This window comes from Dreissena polymorpha, chromosome 15 (genome assembly GCF_020536995.1).
Source record: "Dreissena polymorpha isolate Duluth1 chromosome 15, UMN_Dpol_1.0, whole genome shotgun sequence".
Lineage (NCBI taxonomy): Eukaryota > Metazoa > Mollusca > Bivalvia > Myida > Dreissenidae > Dreissena > Dreissena polymorpha.
Window position 1 is genome coordinate 15854247 of NC_068369.1, and position 19775 is coordinate 15874021.

At 33.5% G+C, this 19775-nt stretch overlaps 2 protein-coding genes across 2 annotated transcripts; one reads left to right on the plus strand and one right to left on the minus strand.

The window, feature by feature from the left end:
- The first annotated feature begins 3946 nt into the window (after positions 1 to 3946).
- LOC127860660 (uncharacterized) lies at positions 3947 to 8890 on the plus strand. Its single transcript, XM_052398899.1, has 5 exons — positions 3947 to 4128; positions 4469 to 4606; positions 5304 to 5449; positions 6218 to 6324; positions 7038 to 8890. Exons 1-5 carry the CDS (start codon positions 4013 to 4015, stop codon positions 7566 to 7568), a joined length of 1038 nt encoding a protein of 345 aa, XP_052254859.1. The 5' UTR covers positions 3947 to 4012; the 3' UTR covers positions 7569 to 8890.
- Positions 8891 to 9054: 164 nt separating this feature from the next.
- LOC127860659 (uncharacterized) lies at positions 9055 to 13201 on the minus strand. The gene is made up of 7 exons (XM_052398898.1): positions 13142 to 13201; positions 12760 to 12879; positions 12495 to 12571; positions 11842 to 12109; positions 10784 to 10923; positions 10439 to 10633; positions 9055 to 9876 (listed from the first exon to the last, which is right to left on the minus strand). Exons 1-7 carry the CDS (start codon positions 13186 to 13188, stop codon positions 9653 to 9655), a joined length of 1071 nt encoding a protein of 356 aa, XP_052254858.1. The 5' UTR covers positions 13189 to 13201; the 3' UTR covers positions 9055 to 9652.
- Between the last annotated feature and the right edge of the window lie 6574 nt (positions 13202 to 19775).

The window sequence follows — 19775 nt, forward strand, 5'->3', positions numbered from 1 at the left end:
AACCTAGCAACCTTGATCTGTTCATATCTTCCTATCAATCTGTTATATGTGTTATGAATCATTTGTTCGGAGAACATTTAATGTTTGTTATAACTTTTAAAAAATTCAATGTTCAAAGTGATATTGTTATTGACCGATAAACCAACATTAAAAGGGAATATCTTATTAATTATTTGCATTTTATCTTACATGAGAAATATTTGCCTAAATGTTTTTCAAACTATAGAGAAATCTATATACAATTAATAATTGACGACGTTTATAAAAAAAAACATTTATGAAATGGAAGTTTAAAGATAAAAATAAATAATGCAAGTTTTATCAGATATGTAATAATTTCCAATATAATTGAGTGTCTGCGCAATGTGGATGAATGAATATATCGGATAAAACGAACACTTGTCTACACTTGAATTTTGATTTATTTTTCAATATTTTATGCATTTAAGTTTAGCCTTAATGCGTTTTTATAAGCATTTATGGACAGTGTCCCTCCCCAAAATCAAGCAAAAATTACTTGTCATCCATTTGTGTAATGGTATACAATAATTGTGTGGTAGAATATTTAAGAAAAACATTAGAAACGAAACTTGTCAGTGATGAAATTTTACATATGGTTATGGAAATGACCGATCGTCAGTTTCCGAAAAACAATACGTCACGGTTTCCAAAAATATGATGGTTGTGCACAAAGATTTTGTTGTTAATGAACATTACTGGTTTATATTTTAATAATTTCGATTCTCATATGATGAATAGGTAATTTCAAGGCTGATAAACTTGAAATATGCAAGCTATTCTTTCGTTTTGCATATGTCTGTCGATACATCTGTACAATCGGTAATTTCTGTAACCAAAGGTGGTTAGCGTGTGGCTATGATATTAATTAGTGAAAACATCAATTTGAAGGATAAATAATCATATTATAACAAAAAATTAACTTTTCTGAAAAAAAATCACTACCAATTATATATATATATAACAAGGTATGCAACTCAAAATCACCCCAAAACGGGGTGCATCGCTTTGAACAGCCATATCTTCATCAATTGTGCACCGATGTTCACGATCTCGGTCTTATTCAACGCAGAAATGAATTTCCTTTCTGGAAATGTATATGCCTTGCAATATTTTTACAAATGCTGGGTCAACTTTTAAGAAATAACACGATACACAACTCGCATGACCCAGTTAACAATGATCATGCAGGTAAAAAGAGAAATGTACGTCGACGTACATTATTTTGTACTTCGACGTACAAAATTGTACTTCGACGTACAATTTTTACCGACCCTTGAGTGTAAGAAGACCCTTTACATCTGTTGCTTTGATCCGCATGTTAAACATTCACTGCGCTATTTTCAGACTCTTTATACGATTTTTATTTCAAAATTTGATTCCATATTATTTGGCCTATACTTTCTAAACAATCGTTTTACCACAATAAAACAGCGGAAGTCTACACTGTGTATTAGCAACCTGCTGTGGTGATCCCTATCTAATCCCCTTGAGCGTCAAGTTATGACATATAGATCAGACATCGGCCGGCTGTCTAATAAAGTGTATAATATTTATTACTTAAACCGATTTTAGAATGAAAACTGTCAAGTAGATACTTGTTTTTAATTCTTCTTTTTAATGCTTTTTTTCAATTATGATATTTTTATTCATTTTGTCCTCAATTAAGTAGAAATTTGAAACATTTTTTATGAATCAATCTGAAAGAAAAGAGGATCAAGAGACGAGTGTTTTGATTGGCTGTTCAGAAAATTTGTTCGTCGACGTACAAAAATGAACGTCGAAGTACAATTGTACTTCGACGTACAAAATGAAATATATACGTCGAAGTGTATTTCATATTTGTACGTCGAAGTACAATTTGTGTACGTCGACGTACATATTGTACGTCGACGTACATTTCTCTTTTCACCAAGTAGGTCTTGTTGACTTTCGACCCAAATGGTACGCCATACATTTTTATGATTCGATGCTTGTTCCAACTGCTCAAAATTTTCTGAAACATCAAAGATAAGTGTATTTTGTATTAATGACAATAAGAACACGGGATGGAATCATTGCGACCATAACGCTCTTGTTACGTGCGTAAAATGTCGCAATGCAGCTTCCGTTATGAGCGTAAAATGTCGCAATGCAGCTTCCGTTGTGGTGGCAAATTCAACGAGAGCGCCGATGGCGTTGAAAGTCTATTTGCATGATACAGGGAAGTTTCTACTGAGTAAATGTGAAAGGATTAGTTGTCTGAATGCCTGTAAAGGGCTATTAAAAAATTGTGTGTTTTTTATGAAGAACAAGACTATTGCCAAGCAATAAAAGTCACCTGCCTCGCATGAAGCAGAAATATAATTGTCCCCCTTTGTTTTCGAGGGACGTAATTCTTTTAAGTTTATCTTGTAGATGGTAATTTTCTAAAAATAAAGATAATGGAATCTCTAAATGTTTCTAGTCAGTCGCTTTTGCCAATAACAGAATTGTTTCACGAACGGAATTTGTTTTAGTTTCTAAAAACGTTCTTTTTACGTAAACGGTCTTAGAAAAATTCACTAAAAATGGTTTAAGCAATTTTCTTGGAAGAAAATGTTAGACAAAAGTTTCTAAATGAAAAATTGTAAGAATTATGAAATACTATATTAAATATCTATTTCGTCAGCCCAAAATCAGGAAATGCTTGGAAAAGGACAACTGTTTTCCTGTAATTTTGAAATGAGATATTACAAAAGTCTATTTGCGTTGCAAATAGACTAAAAATGGATGCAAACCGTGAGTACGATTTAGTGTTTTTTAACGTTTCGTACAGACATACAGAACTTCATTTAAAAATCGGGGAATGGTATTCGATACGAATATTAATATTGTATACTATTCTGGCAAAATTCTAGAGAAAAATCCGATATCATAACCTCAAGGACTTTACAAAGGTTGGTTCATGCGATGTTAATAATGGACAAGTCGCACATTTTTACGATATTAATATATTTTTGTACAGTAAATCCTATTTAATATTCGTTTTTTATAACTATGCTCGGCTTCAAGACATATCGTAACCTCTGCTGAAAAGTAGGCGTTGTCAATCGTGATACATCTCGGATTCCTCCGTAAGATAGATATCACTCTGGATCAGCAGACGATTTATTCCTATCTTAAGGAGGAATTCGAGATAGCCGATGTATCACGATTGGATAGATATAATGATTTATGAAATAAATCGTCTGCTAGTCCAGAGTGTAGGCGTTGTATCCGTTAATTTTAAAATGTTGTGGTCGCGAGAACATGTTGTGGTCGAAATATATTGTTGAGATGCTGATGTGAAGTAACTTATATAAGAACAAACGTAAGGGCAGTATTAAATGTAACATAAGATCAAAGGTTGGTAATATTTTATTTATTTTATTGAAACAATACAGTTATGTGGTCGAAAACCTCGCTTAACGACCACTCATTGTAAGCATTATTTTTATTTTGCTTTTTATTGCAGATGGGAATTTTCAAGGGAAGACGAAAGAAAGGATTGTTCCTATCCAGTATCAAACGGATTTCTTGCAACACTTAAGTCCGTGGAAAAAACATCTTTAAATCGGACGTTAAATACCAGTATGCCTGTTAAAATAGGGTAGTGGAAAACGACAATGTCCAAATAGCTGTCGGAAAAAATATTTTCTCCTGCATTTGCATATTTTTATATCCTTGCATTAATGACAAGTTCATACCAGAGTATCTGTAAATAAAATGTTCATCTTTGATCCCAGTCGTAAATGCACAGCATTTAAGTAACTTTCTGTATAAATATAAAACACGATCAATTATTTAAAATTAAGTAATAGTAAATATAGAAGTTATGTATACTATACTGCACGGAATTTTACAAACAGTCTTAATTTTAGTCCAACCTTAATGAAAAATGACCACAACATTTGTTCTTCTAATAGGGTATGTAAGTCTCGTTTACTTTCAATTTCGCTTTTGAACTTCCGGGTACATCAGCTATAGCATTGAAATGGTGTATTGCTTTGCCATTCATTGTGTGCACAGGACTGGGGGCAATGGAACATGTAGTCTGTTCAGGTTCCCCATAAACCCAAAGGAGAAGAAGAAATGGGTTGATAGATGCAGGTATAGTGATTTTGTTTGCACAATCACAAACCAGTTTGTTTACCCTTGACGAGTGTGAACGCTTTCGGATATGATACGTTTCGGATTGTTTACGCCAACTTTTTTGTTTACATTCATTAAACATTTATATTTGTAGAGTAAGTATCAAGTTTGAAGCATATGTTTTGAATCATAGACGGCTAAGTTTATTTAGTGAATTGATTGGTATAACATGTATCCATTAACAAGAAAACACATTTTATGACATTATAATTTGTTTAAAGATTATATCAGATGGAATGTTGCAGATATTATTTACACCAATATCATACGTAATGAAAACGAAATTAATTATTTCCAGACGAGCGGACAGAGCTGTCAACGGGAATGACCGGATATGCAGTTGTCATTTTGTAGATGGCAAGAAAGAAAATGGCCCAACCATTTTTGATTACCAGAAGAAAGATCTACATTTCCCAGAAATGAACACACCTAAAAGGTAAATTACTAAAATTATATACGGAACAAAATATTGTTAAAGTACTAAAATTATATACGGAACAAAATATTGTTCAAGTTAACTTTCTGTTTTTATTATGTCCCCCACCACTATAGTTGGGGACATATTGTTTTTGCCCTGTCTGTTGGTTGGTTGGTTGGTCTGTTGGTTGGTTTGCGCCAACTTTATCATTTTGCAATAACTTTTGCTATATTGAAGATAGCAACTTGATATTTGGCATGCATGTGTATCTCATGGAGTTGCACATTTTGAATTGTGAAAGGTCAAGGTCATCCTTCAAGGTCAAAGATATAGCTTCAAAGCGGCGCAAAAGGGGACATAGTGTTTCCGACAAACACATATCTTGTTTTAAATATCATAGTAAAAAGTGTAGAATATTTATAATAACATGTTATATTTTTGTTGTTGTTTTTTAACATAAGCAATTAATTTTTTATTTAACAGTTTAAATTTGAGTAAAGAATTTGTAGTAGAATGTACTAAGTATATGTTCATAAAAAACAGTATTAAATCATGGTTCACATTGACCATTCAATGGTGCTGATCCCAGATGTCCTTATTTTATGTTTATAGTTGGTATTCTGTTATAAAAGAAGTGGATAATAACAATAATTTCTCTTCTGATAAGGTTTCTTCAGTTTCAGTTTTTGCTATATTAATTATTTTTTTACAACAGATGCAAAAGGCCGAAGTTGAAGGAAAGGGAAGATGTGAAAGAAAGCATACCAGTAGATGTTACTACAATTTCCCAGGACCATAATTATTACACGCATGACTACAGGGCTTATGATGACATTGAAGCTGAACTACCAACAAAATCTAGTATGCTACAGAATTTTTTCAATTATGCTTACTTTAATACTCACACGAACACTCTATTGTGTGAAGTTGGAATAAGACATCAACTTGGGAATAAATTGTGTTTTTTCAACTGTGCATAATATACAGTTTTACATGTTGTATTTATTTAGTTTGACAAATTATGATTAAAATAGATACTTGCATATATAATAGCTTCATTTAAATTGATTTTACTACAAAACTGGATTTTTATGAATTTTTATTATAATCCTCATAAAATAAGACTGTGTCCATGCCGCGCATGAACACAGTTTTAAAATACAGTGAAAATGATCAAAATACAATCACTGTTAATGAAAAAGTCATGGAAAATTACTTTTTAAGCTTGAAGTATTGATAAAATAAATTCAGATCTTAAATGATTAGTTTTGTTTGAGAAAATCACTAAAAGGATATCCATTCCCAGTTTGATGTCTTAATCCAAATTCACATAATACAGTGTTCGTGACAAGTGATTTATTTTTTACAAATTTTCTAATCTGAGTCCTGGGACTCAATAACTGGCAAATCTATGAGCCCCAGAAATGAAAGAATGAGTCCAATGATTAAACGATATTATTTTTTTAGAAATTTCATTGCATTTTTTGGACTCACATAATTCGAAAATTTGCATCTCTAGAGGTTTTTGTGATTACAGGAAGCAGGACTTGGGTGTAAAAATCACTGATTTACATTCAATATACAGCAACATTTTAATAATAAAAGTTTTCATTAATTTTTTATTTGCAGTTCAAGAGTTAGAAAGGGAGATAGCCCGTCTAGAGGGTGAACTTGGCCGCATGAAATTGCGCCCATCCAAAATGTCGGTTCAGGACATTATTGGTGACAATGATAAGGTATTTGTTTGTATACTTGTAAAATGTACTCAATGAAAAAATACATAACAAAATATATCATTCATTCATTCTGGATATAATACAAGTTTCTTTTTTTGTAATTGTTGTTCCATTTGCAATTCGGTACAATCCATCATTTCGATACTGTGCACAAGTATATGAATGACTTATTATGCCCCCAGTAGGGTGGCATATAGCAGTTGAAGTGTCCGTCAGTCAGTATGTCAGTCTGTCCGACCTTCCGAAGAAAAAAAACTTAAACGTTGCCCATAACTTTTGCAATATTGAAGATAGCAACTTGATATTTGGCATGCATGTGTATCTTATGAAGCTGCACATTTTGAGTGGTGGAAGTTCAAGGTCAAGGTCATCCTTCATGGTCAAAGGTAAAAAATAAATAAAATATTTCAAAGCGGCACAGTAGGGGTCATTGTGTTTCTGATGAACACATCTCTTGTATACTTATAAGTGTATACATATAAGCTAATTGCTTTTCTTTTTAAGTTGGAACATATAGAATAATTATATCACTGAATCCGAATGATTTTTTGTTACACAAAATATGGAATAAAGTCAGTGGAGTACAAATGTAATGTTTATTGTATTAAAAAGCTTTATTTGTATATCATATCTAATCCTTTTTATTTCCTACCACAGTTAAAACATTGCTCACTCACAACTCAATATGTTCATGTCACACTGTTTTATTTCAGATGCTGCTATACACATCTTTTCCTGTCGATGTCTTCCAAGTCCTGGTGGGTGTTCTGAAGAGGTTAGCTCCTTTCAACTACTATGCTGGCTGGACTGTTACCTGCTTCAGCCTAGAGGATCAACTATTAATCACCCTTATGAAATTACGTCTGAATTGTAAGGACTTAGATTTGGCAGTTAGATTTGATACAAGCAGAGGAACTGTTTCGAACATTATAAATACATATATTTCTGTGCTTCATGAAATATTGTTTGAAGGAATTTTACTTAAAGTAGGAATTCCAAGCCAACTCAAATGCAAGGGATCCATGCCGAAGTCATTTGAAGACTTTAGTTCTGCAAGAATTGCAATGGATGCTACAGAAATTGTGCAGGATGTTCCTTGTAACATGAACCATCAAACACTTTCTTATAGTAATTATAAAAGTAGACATACTGTAAAAGCTGTTACATGTGTTGCTCCAAATGGTGCATTAGTTTTTTTGTTCAGATCTTTATCCAGGCTCTACATCAGATGCAGCTATTGTTGATCACTCGAAAATATTACAGCAACTTAAACCAGGTGACTTGATTTTGGCTGATAAGGGCTTCAATATTTTTGATAAACTTCCTGCTGGAGTTTCTTTAAACATTCCTCCTTTTCTTTCTAGTAAAGGTCATTTCACAAAAGAGGAAGCTTTACTTTGCTTCAAAATTGGAAGGAGCCGAATTCATGTAGAAAGGGCAAACGAAAGGATAAAAAATTATGATATTTTAGATCATATTCCTGCACAATACAGACATTTATCGACAAAAATTTTTCAATTGTGTTGTTGTCTTGTCAATCTTCAGGCTCCTCTTTTAAAGGAAATAGCAGATAAATATGAAATTGATTCAAACTAGAGCTTTGTCACAGTAAAATTGACCCAATGACCGAGTTTTTGACCCGGCACGGCCCATGTTCGAACTTGACATACACATCATCTAGAAAAAAATTCTGACCAAGTATGGTGAAGATCGGATGAAAACTACTTGAATAAGAGAGCGGACATCATGCTGAATGTTAAATAACGCACAAAGTGACCCTATGACCTAGTTTTTGGCTCAGCATGGCCCATATTCAAACTTGGCGTAGAGATCATAAAACTTCTGACCAAGTTTGGTAAAGATATTGGATGAAAACTACTTGAATAAGAGAGCAGACAACATGCTGAATGTTTAAAACGCACTAAATGGCCCAATGACCTAGTTTTTGTTCCGGCATAACCCATATTCAAACTTGATCTAGACATCATCTAGATACAACTTCTGACCAAGTTTGGTGAAGATCGGATGAAAACTACTTGAATTACTTTGTGTACCTGTAAAATTCCTTCAAACAATATTTCGTGTAAATGATGCTGTATTCCTAAATCTTTTTGTAAAAAGAATGGATTCAGTTGTGACTTGTATGTACCATAAAGAGTTGATCCTCTTTGCTGAGACAAGTTTCAGTCTAGCTAGCATAGTAGTTGAAAGGAGCAAACCTCTTCAAACACTCTGAAGACAGTGTGGATGAATGGTTATTACATTTCAGTTGGCAATTTTTATTTCTAATTTTAGCATATGCTTATGCCAATTTTATATGGAATGCTTGTATGCCTGTGAATTTTTGTGTGTATTGTTTATATCACAAATCATGCACATTTGGTTGTTCTGTATTTTTATTCCATAAACATCTAACAGACAGAAAGTATGACTGGTATATTCCACCCTATCGGAGGCATAGTTTGTATTTCTAATTTTAGCATATGCTTATGCCGATTGTATATGGAATGTTTGTATTTTTATGAACTTTTGTGTGTATTGTTTAAATAACAAATCATGCACATTTGGTTGTCGTTCTGTATTTTTATTTCATAAACATCTAACAGATGGAAAGTATGACTGGTATATTCAACCCTATCGGGGGGCATAAAACACAAAGAAACAAATAAAAACAATTACATTTTATTGATTATGGCAACTCAGTTGACCATGATAAAGCTGCTGTTGAAAAGCATGCATTAATTACGACTTGAACAAATGAAAACGAGCGATGTGTTTGTGAAACACTATGTCCCCATTTATTTGACCCTGAAGTATGACCTTGACCTTTCACCACTCAAAATGTGCAGCTCCATGAGATACACATGCATGTCAAATATGAAGTTGATATCTTCAATATTGAAAAAGTTATGGCAAATGTTAAAGTTTGCACAAACAAACAAACCAACCAACAGACAGGGCAAAAACAATATGTCCCCCAATATAGTGTTGGGGGACATAAAAACAACATTCTGCTGAAAATGTAGAATTAAAGAATATCTGTACTGTCACAAAATGGTTCAGTTATCTTTATATAAACAATATATAAATAACCAACTAATTGGTAGTACATGTATTAACATATTTCTTCAAAGGGGCCTTTTCACAGATTTTGGCACGTGTTGAAGTTTGCCATTCAATGCTTTAACATTGATAAATGTAAACTTTGGATCTAAAAAGCTCCAGTTACAAAAAGATGAATAAAAACAAAAGGTGTAGTCCTCAACTGGGGTCGAACCACTGACCCCTGGAGTCCTGGAGTAATAACATCTCAGATTTAATGTAACCTTTATTCGTATAGTGATGGTAAAAAGCTCGAAAAATAAAAATCAATCATTTTTGACAGATTGACCGACCACAAATGATCCTTTGCTATTCTGATCACTTGCAAGTCTTTATTTGTCCACACAACAAGATCGCATGTATTAGTTCCCGTTATGTGTAGCTGTCCTTGAATCTGATGCCAGTAGTTGTGGGCTTGCTTGAGGGAAAGCCGTCCATCAGAAGATTGATCTGAAATGAGTATGCATCCATGTGTAAGAAGGCAATTGTCACCTAGTAGCAGGAATTTCAATTGAAGCACAATAATGCTTTTTTATGCTTTTGATTTTAAAATTGATGGTCTTTTGACTCCTGCAAATAATCTACATAGCATCATTTTGACACAAATGTAACAAAGAAACTAACTTCAAAATATATTTCTTATCATACAATTATTGTTTGCATAGTATTTCATTTTAGTATATGCAAAACAACATTTACAGACTATATAAAAATTATTCAGGAACAGATAACTTCATTTTTTGACCTCTGATTATTTTATTTGACCCCCGAAAAAGTCAAGCATGGGGTAATTTGACTCCTGGTTTACACAAATCTATTGAAATCCCTGTAGTAGTGTTATATACATAAAGAGATTGTAAAAGCAAAGCCATCTTTTACATCACACTGATTTTAATTATAGGAATGGATGTAATTGTACGCTGTATGCAAAATGGGTAATTGATGCATATTTTTTAATTGTTTATACTATAAATGCATTACAACATTGAAAATGTAGAAATAATAGTTTTACCTAGGTAGAAATCCTTGATAGATGAACACGCCTCCTGGATAGTCATGTCTCTGGCAGTGTAGGGGCACTTTACTTCTATGATGTCTGCACTACATGTTGCTTGTCCATGTTGTTGATGAACTAAACCCCTAAACACGCCTTCGACAAAACCATCTGGTGATGCACCCAAGACACCAGACTCATGCAGCCAAATTCCTGTAATAAAATGATAGAACATAAGATATGACCTTAAAAATTACTTTTATTACAAAGCATAACTGCATTAACAGCAGAATAAGCACATTATGAAATTCTATTACAACTAAAGATCAATTCAAACTTATAAAAAACACATTTTTCACTTGCCTGTCGGGCGTACAGCGACTCCTCCAACCTTACAGTATTCAGCTATGCACACCTGCTCATGTGTTACCCCCCACTGCACAGGTGCCCTTTTTTCCAGGTTATACGCGCTCAGAAGTCTTTTTTTCAAGGACACTGTCAGTCTTGAAAAACATATACAAACACTTATTTATCTTGTATGTTTATTTACATTAAACAACAGTATAAGTAACGCTCGATTGGTCATTGTCGGCTCGGGTACTACTTACATGTAGCCTGGGTACTCTTAAGTATACATATATGTACCCCGGGTACGGTAAATATACTTAAAAATACCCAGGCTATTTTAGACTGTACCCGAGTTGTTTTCCTGCCCAAAATCTGATGTCGTCATAAATGCTACCGATACCGTTAAACGATATTGTTTATCTTAAACAAACTTCTCTTCAATTAACCCATTCATGTCTAGCGTCCAGAAAACAGGACATTGCAAACAGCGTAAACCCAGATGAGACGCCGCATGATGCGGCGTCTCATCTGGGCCTACGCTGTTTGCTTAATATATAGAAATAAATATACTTAACATCCCTAATTTTGGAAATAAATTGATCCAACTTAGAAGGATGGGAGAGTCCACTAGGAATAAATGGGTTTAAAAAAACACTACATCACCATGCTTTTTGAGTATGAGTTTCGATGATATACAGGCCATTTAACAGAAATTAGGCACTTATGTTAACATAATTAATTTAACAAAAATAGTCAACAACGACCGATTTAGCGTTCAAATTCCCGGGTATGTTTAAGTATATTTACTGTACCCGGGGTACATGCAAGTATACTTAAGAGTACCCGGGGTACATGTAAGTAGTATCCGAGCCGACAATGACCAATCGAGCATAAGTAACTGCAATGCATTAAAAACATGGCAGAAAAAGTAAAGCAAGTCTATTTTTTAATGTCGAGAAACATATATCAGAAGTTCATATTGACCACTTAGTTTAAATTTATATTAACTCACATAAAATGAAGACATGTGCGTCATATATATTAAAATTATAGCAATATGTACTAGCACTTACTTTTTTTTGTCAAACGCTGACAAGATATGTCCGAAGTTAGAGGCGGTAAATCTCAACTTGCGAACAGCTGCCCATAAGGCATTTTCCCTCTGTCCAATAGTTGCTGCAGCTGTTTGGTTGACCTTTTCGTGCGACACCAGCAACTGTCGTCTCAGCCATGTGCGGGGGTCCTCAGCTCCCAGATATTCAGGATGGATCATCAAGTCATCCAGGAGAGGCACTGGTACATCCGGTGTCTGTGGCTCCTCTGCCATAATCCAATGCAGAGCTTTAAACATAAAAAAGAACAGGTCAAATATTAGCAAAAGACCATTAAAATAATGCTCATGTTTTTTTTTTAAAAACAAGACCATGTAGTATTGATAATTTTTGACATACCAAAATTTTTTGGAATTATTATTTATAAGTCATACTATCACAACTACATAATTGCCAATGAGATAGCTTAATAAGTAATATCTCAGTATTTGTACAGCATAATTTTTTTACGTGAAAATTATTGCTTAACATATACATATATATTCAAACGCTTTAAAGCACATACCTGAAATACTCACACTAACTGGAACCGCTCAACAGTAACCAAAAATGCTAACAGGAAAAAATCATGATAACAGGAACAAAACATTCTAACAGGGACCACTTATGCGAACCTGTAAAGCGACCCAACTGTCCAAGTTGTTTATAAATAAAAGTTCTGTCATCATCTGAGACAGATCTGTTTAGAGCCCTGAGTAACGAGTAAAAAAAGGTACATTGCATTAAAAAATAATTATGAAAACAATTATTCTCATGAGTTAATGAATAGATCTAGGATGGTTCGAAAAAGAATTATATACAGTACACAATTTTATTATTTCAAAATAATAGCTTTGAGATGACATTTTTTAATCATTTTAAAATTCTTTTGCTCTTTACCTGTATCCAGGCTGATTTGGTGGATACATTTCAGCCATCGTCACAGTTTTCTTGGGTGGTGCGGATTTCGGACGCTTGATCCAGGAACACTTAATGTCAGTTTTGCTCGCTCTCTTGTATCTGTATCATGAATTAATTAATTTAATAACAACTTTTAAAAGCTTTAATACATACAAGACATAATTAATACTTATAGTAACACATAAGCATTTGCCTCTACATTCCCTGTGAGGATATTTGTGTTTATTATGAAAAACTTACAAATGTAATTGTTAGCTGAAAAAAGTATCATGAATAGTAAACAGATAATTATTTTCTCTGAGTATATTTACAGCATGTTTAAAACATAAACAATACAAATATATGTAATTTTATGCATTACCCAAACAGTAAAGCAGCAGCCACATGATGACATTTGAATTCCCTCATTTGTCACTGACACATCGATGATTGTATCACGCCATTGTCCTCTGGTTCAAGGTGAATCTAATGAAAAATATAGAACAAAATCAGAATGAGAAAATAAAAAGTGTTAAAACCATTACGAGTACGATTAGCATTTTACTTTGTCATAGTAATTCGGATGTATATAACTAACCTACTCCTATAAATATGAGGTCGATTTACATAAGCGGGGTAGCTTACGTCTAATTATTTGGACTAATAACTAACCGTAACATTGTATGATGTATTTTTCATCGAAGCCTGGACGCTGGCACGGATTACACGCAGTTCGTCCATAAAGAATTTCAATACCCTGTCGCTTTCAACCGATGCTTCACTCTTTCGACTTAATTTAACGTGCGATTCAACGTAGTTAGACCAGTACATTATTGATATAGCCATTCTGATTTTTTGTATGTACCCGGAAGTTGGAGATCTCGTGAAATATCGGTGGTCACATGACGAGACTTACATACCCTATGCTCAGTCCATTTCTAAAATGGTTTCAGTTTGTTGAAAAAATGGTTTCGGCAGGGGGAGTGCTTTAAATAGCGGTGGAATGCCATTTCACAATTTTGACACAGACATTTTACAAATATAACAAACCCATACAAATTGCCATGACTGGCAATTTCATCATAACATATAATTTAATTTAATTGTCGTTGCTTTCATCAGTGTACCTAATGATGTAATTTACGTCCGAATATTGTTGGTGAACGCCAAAACATTAAGTCTTGAACAGTTTCGTACATCAAATGCCAGAGAATCCGTTTTAGCATCTTACGTTTTTACTGAGAAAATCATGGAAAAAACGCAGTAACATACCTTTTCCAATTTAAATGTACAATCCTGTTCAAACTTTAAAGGCTAGAGTAATATTCCAAACATAAAACATGCAAATAATTATACATGTGTTTGACAACTACATCAACACAAGCTTTTGCATTTCCAAATTTCATTAACATTTGTTTATTCTAATTTCAAAACAAAGCCAAACTTAAAGTACACGACTATGTTAACGATTTGTTCAAGTTCTGTATGAGGATTAATTCATTAGCTCGGCTGTTTTCGGAGAAAACCCGAGAAATTGTCATAGCTAGCTCGTCCGCCGTCCGCCGTCCGCTTCGTGCAAAAACCTAAACATTGGCTCTAATATCAAAGTGCTTCCACCTACAACTTTCAAACTTCATATGAAGCTGCAGTTTGATGAATTCTACACGCCACATACATTTTTGGGGCACTAGGTCTTACCCGTTATATATATAATATATATATATATAAATCTTCTGACAAGCTTTCATTTATTCAATACTGCACCCGCAGCCGAGCGTTGGCACCCGCTATGCGGTGCTCTTGTTTTTTAATATTATCGCTCTGTTTGTCCCCAATAATGATAACAGATAGTAAGTGTTGTTATATGGATGAATACATGTTATTATTGGAAGCATTATCCAGCTGTATGAAAGTAAAGAAGTTACTTCGATAATGTACAATATTTTCTCGACCTTATACAAAACTGTCAATGATGTTAACTTCATAACAAAAGGTTGTTAAATAAATTATTGCAACTTGTTTGTTTCAAACAATTTACAATGTTCATTCTTAGTTTCAATAATTAAAATGCAGTTTATGCGAAATAATTGTTACAAATATGTTAAATTACACTCCGAATGTTATTTATAAGTCAATGATAAGCACGCAATTCCGCCAGAATTAAGACTCTAGTTCAGCATATGGTATGATGTAGCAACATGTAGTGGTAACAGTCTTTTGTAGGCCAGAAAACCTCATACAGCTTATTTTGAAAGCAATACAAAAGCTCTCAGGGGATGTGGCAGTTTTCCCTCTATTGCTTTATATCCAGTCTTCTTTAAACTTGGTAAGAGCATTTTTCCCAATGAAATCTAGAGTTTGAAACTGGGTCACATGAGGAAAACCAATAGGTCAAAATGTAAAATTTAATAAAGCTTGTTAGAACTAATGAAGTCGCCTTTTTGTCCAATTTTTCTGAAACTTGGTTGAAACCGTCATAATTTTTCTTAATTTCATCCTCACCAAAAGTTTTGTTCGAGTCTCAGGTGAGTGCCTTAGATGGCAATGTTGTTTCATATTTCGACAATTTTTATAAAATTGTAATTTTGCCAAACAGTGACAAGGCAGTCCCTTGTGGCAATCTAAAGGCTACCACAACTGCCAACCTTGTTCAAACATTTTATTGCTCATTACGCATTCCCTAAGCAAAACCATTTAATTCGTCTCAAGACAGATATTTTAGAGTCATCGAAGTACTATGTAAACTTTCAAATGTTTTGAAGACCCAGACCACACCTTTTCACCCCATGGGTAATTCATCAGCTGAACGGTTTGGTTTAACTGAACCTTGCTCCATATTTTGGGTTTTCTGTGTGATGACAAAAAGTCAAATTGGTATAATTATACACATAATTCTACTAAAAGCAGCTCAACTTGTTATTCCCCACATTTCCTAATTTTCAGGTGGCACCCAAGATGACCAATTGATGCATGTCTCATAAGCACAATTCCAGAAAATAAAGAGAGGGCATTGTAAGTTGCATACATTGCTTAATTGCAGGAACACCTAACATTTACATACAAAATTGCATGTGCAAAAAAGCATGCAACTCATAACAAAGCTGTGTATGCTAGTAAAGTTTAAAAGAATTAGGTCTGCATTAATAATCTTGTACTTGTAATGCAAGTCAATCTACAAGGCAGACATAAATGGGAGAGAGAAACTATACATTGTTCTAAATATTCCATGAGTCACGGCCGTTAATCATGGGAGGCCACCTCGTTTTTTGCGATACATTGATAAATTAGCAATGCTTTTAAGGTGGTGCTAAGAACCGGATGTTTAGAAGTGCCACGGATAATTCTACAGTGTGAGTAGGTTTTATATGTTTTTATACCTTCTTTCGAAGAATATGAGGTATATTGTTAGTGGGTGTCAGTCTGTCTGTCTGTAGACCAGTTCGTTTCCGATCAATAACTTGTCAACAAATTATCTGATTGGATTGATACTTCACAAATGCATTAGCCTTGGACAGAACATGACCCCTATTGAAATTGGGGTCACTAGGTCAAAAGTCAAGGTCACTGTCACAATAAGTGTCAAACTTGTTTCCGATCAATAACTTAATCAACAAATTCCGAATGGCTTGATACTTCGCATGTGCTTTGGCCTTGGATAGAAGATAACCCCTAGTGAACTTGGGGTCACTTTGTCAAAGGTCAAGGTCACTGTTTTTATAAGTGTGAATATAGTTTCGGATCAATAACTCGTAAACAAATTCCCATATGCATTGGACTTGGACAGTAAATGACCCCTACCGAAAATGGGGTCATAAGGTAAAAGGTCAAGGTCACTTTCACAATAAGTGTTAAACGTTTCTGATCAATAACTTATCAACAAATTGACCGCTAGGCTTGATACTTCACATGTTCATTGGCTTTGGACAGTAGATTACCCCTATTGAAATTTGGTCACTAGGTCAAAGTCACTGTAAAAAATAAGTGTGAAAATTGTTTTCGATCAATGACTTGTCGAAGTATTGACCAATTGGCTTGATACTTCACATGTGCATTGGCCTTTGACAGTAGAAGACTCCTATTGAAATTGGGGTCACTAGTTTAAAGCCCTGTCTGGGAGGCATATGTCTCCAACCGGGAACGCTCGTTTCCGACATAATATTTGCATTATTACACAGTTCAGGCAATGTAGTGCGATTTGGCGAAGATTTATTAATCAACACATGTACAGCAACATATAATAACAACCAATTTGGAAACATTTCGACCTTGCAAGCTGCGGCATAGAGAAGTTTTTAACAGAGAATCGATGTACTTTACATGTGTTACGATCAAATTTTCACCCAACCTAACAATATCATACAATTGCTTTGAACATGTGGTATTTGTTCCATGCACAACAGCATGGCTTCTTGACGATCTAATAATAGATACCGGTAATTTGTTATTTTTCAAAAGAGATGGAGCCAATGCCGATGAGGTGGCGCAAATGACAGGAGGTGGTTCTTATTCACATTTTCTGCTATTTTAATTTTCAATGCTGAAAATACACTTTTTGTTTCTTATTCCAGGTTGAGTGTTTGATCATTTTCTTTCTAAATTCAACGAAGTCGACAGCATTATTATGAAGAAACATTTGCTTTGAGGAGAGTTTGAAGATTGCTGTAATTGAATATATACTATAAAACCGTAAAGAAACTTGAGGGTAATACAAATTGTAAACAATTAAAGCCGGGGCTTTTTTGCATATGTTCGTAGGAACAAACAACATATTATAGCCTATTTGAGTGTTGTTGACCTTTGCCTTTTAGTGATTTTCGTTGACCTTTACCTTTTAGTGAATTCAGCACTTGGAATAAAGGACTAAACTCATCGTTTCAAGCAGAACTCACATCTTTTAATTATTTTGTGAATTATGTTACTGTCTAAACACATTTGTTTTAAAAAAAATGTGAGAATTCAATGATTGGATTTAATGAATATCACATATTTTGGGTTTATATTGTAGATGTCTATTTTGGGGTTATTGACCTCTTAATGTAGTTGATTACTATATATATTTACATATTTAACTTTTGTATAGAATGTGTATATGTGTTGTATATAGTTGGATTAAAGTATTAACGTTGAAAATAAAAATAAATATGAAAAAGGAATATTATCTATCAAATGTAAGTCATGTGATGATGTATATATCATGCATTGGCACCACCTCCTGTCATAGGCGCCACCACCTTGGCACCACCTCCTGTCATTAGCGCCACCACCTTGGAATAGGCTCCATCCCTTTTGGAAAAATACAAAATTATTTATTAGATCTGCGAAAAGCCAATGTGTTTGTACATGCAGAAACTAGCACATGTATACAGTCAAAACTGAGAACAGCGGTCAGTCAAGAGAAATGGCAAAAGTGACCGTTGTTGACAAGTGACCGCTATTCTTGGATCACCACTTTTTAGATGGTTGGTCAGTTTAGTATTATTACTACGTCGTTGTTCGCACACAGATTAAAACATAGGCTCATTGCAAATAACTAAGCACAATAAAATAAATAATTAATTTCTATTAAAATTATACTGTACATAATAATGTCCTTTAAATTTATTTCATTTCATATCTATTTTAAAACTAAATCTATGACTGTATCAACAATATAATTGTTGTTTACTCGTGCATCTCCTTCATTCAGTTAATCTGACAGTTCGTATTACATTCATTCGGATGTATTTTAAAATAAATATTGTCACTTGTAATTGACGTCACGTGAAAACAATAAAAGCGGATTCGCTTTCATAAGAAAATGACGACACAATCTTGTTAAAAAATATTCAGTTTGTTATAAAAGTTGCAATTCCATGTTTATTGTTCCTGAATAGACGATCACAAAACCGTTTATCGCCTTCTTCTAGCAACAATCGCCAGCTATGTGTTGTTTTTAATAGACCAGTTGAATGTTATTGTTTACATTCGGGATTTTCCGCGCATGCGCACTGACTGGTTGGCAAAAAAACACTGGTTACAGTAACGTAAAACATGTATATATGTCTTTTGTTTAGTCAATAAAACGATACAAAAATCCGAAATAAACATTAAAACTCTTAAATAATGGTGCAAACATATAATATTTAGTACCAATAAATGTATTTTCATAAATATAATTTCCTCTGTATAAAAATACGAATTAGTTATTAACATCAGAGTAAACGTGGTCGGAAGACTTAAACTGGCAATCCCACAAAACAAAACAATTAATATTCTTTCGTATTCTTTGTGATAGTAGGATTTTGATAAATTATATTTCAAAGATAATAGCACATACATTTATTTGATTATAATTATTATAAGTGGTGTAGATATTGTTATTGTTCATAAGCGAGCGAAAGTGTAAGAGGGACATTTAATCAATTATATAAAAAGAAACCCTTAAAGCGGAATACATTACAATTTTTAAACATTGTACTTATTTTATTTTCCATTGAATGAATTATCGTTTCGTTTCCATCGAATGACAATATCATATTAAGGTTTAGCATACATATGAAAAACAAGAACTGCATATTATGCAAATTGAACTGTCTTTGCGTGCACTCTCTTTACTGGTTATAAGGAGTGATAACAATCTAGCATTTTATGATAAATAAATCTATATATTAATTTCTTTTACGCAAGTTTTCTTTACCCTTTTGTTGTTTGCTTGTTTTCGTGATGTCGTTTCGTACACTACAGTAACGTACAATCTTAACACGTAATACCTGAGTTTACATTTGCCGGTACTCGATCGTTAAATACGTGTAGCAGTGAAATTGCACAATATTTTTAATTTATAGTTATTAAACACTGTATTATTATGTTTAAACTGGCTAATTTATATACACTAGTTCCTGTTAATCCATTTCGGACAAATATCTTCATTTTTTAAAATATGTTAAAATATTTTATTTAAGCAACTGTTTCGTATTTTGGCTTTACAATTTTGCTTAGATGATCGCTCAATATGCCAAGAGATGACATGGAGGTAT

Bases quoted from the DNA above. Each gene is read 5' to 3' on its own strand.
- LOC127860660 (XM_052398899.1), top strand. From the start codon at position 4,013: ATGGTGTATTGCTTTGCCATTCATTGTGTGCACAGGACTGGGGGCAAT. The intron at 4,607-5,303 runs GTAAATTACTAA...TTTTTACAACAG, and splicing joins GAAATGAACACACCTAAAAG to ATGCAAAAGGCCGAAGTTGA. The intron at 5,450-6,217 runs GTATGCTACAGA...TTTTATTTGCAG, and splicing joins TGAACTACCAACAAAATCTA to TTCAAGAGTTAGAAAGGGAG.
- LOC127860659 (XM_052398898.1), bottom strand. From the start codon at position 13,188: ATGAGGGAATTCAAATGTCATCATGTGGCTGCTGCTTTACTGTTTGG. The intron at 12,880-13,141 runs GTAATGCATAAA...TTCATGATACAG, and splicing joins GCTGCTGCTTTACTGTTTGG to ATACAAGAGAGCGAGCAAAA. The intron at 12,572-12,759 runs GTAAAGAGCAAA...CTCGTTACTCAG, and splicing joins CCAAATCAGCCTGGATACAG to GGCTCTAAACAGATCTGTCT.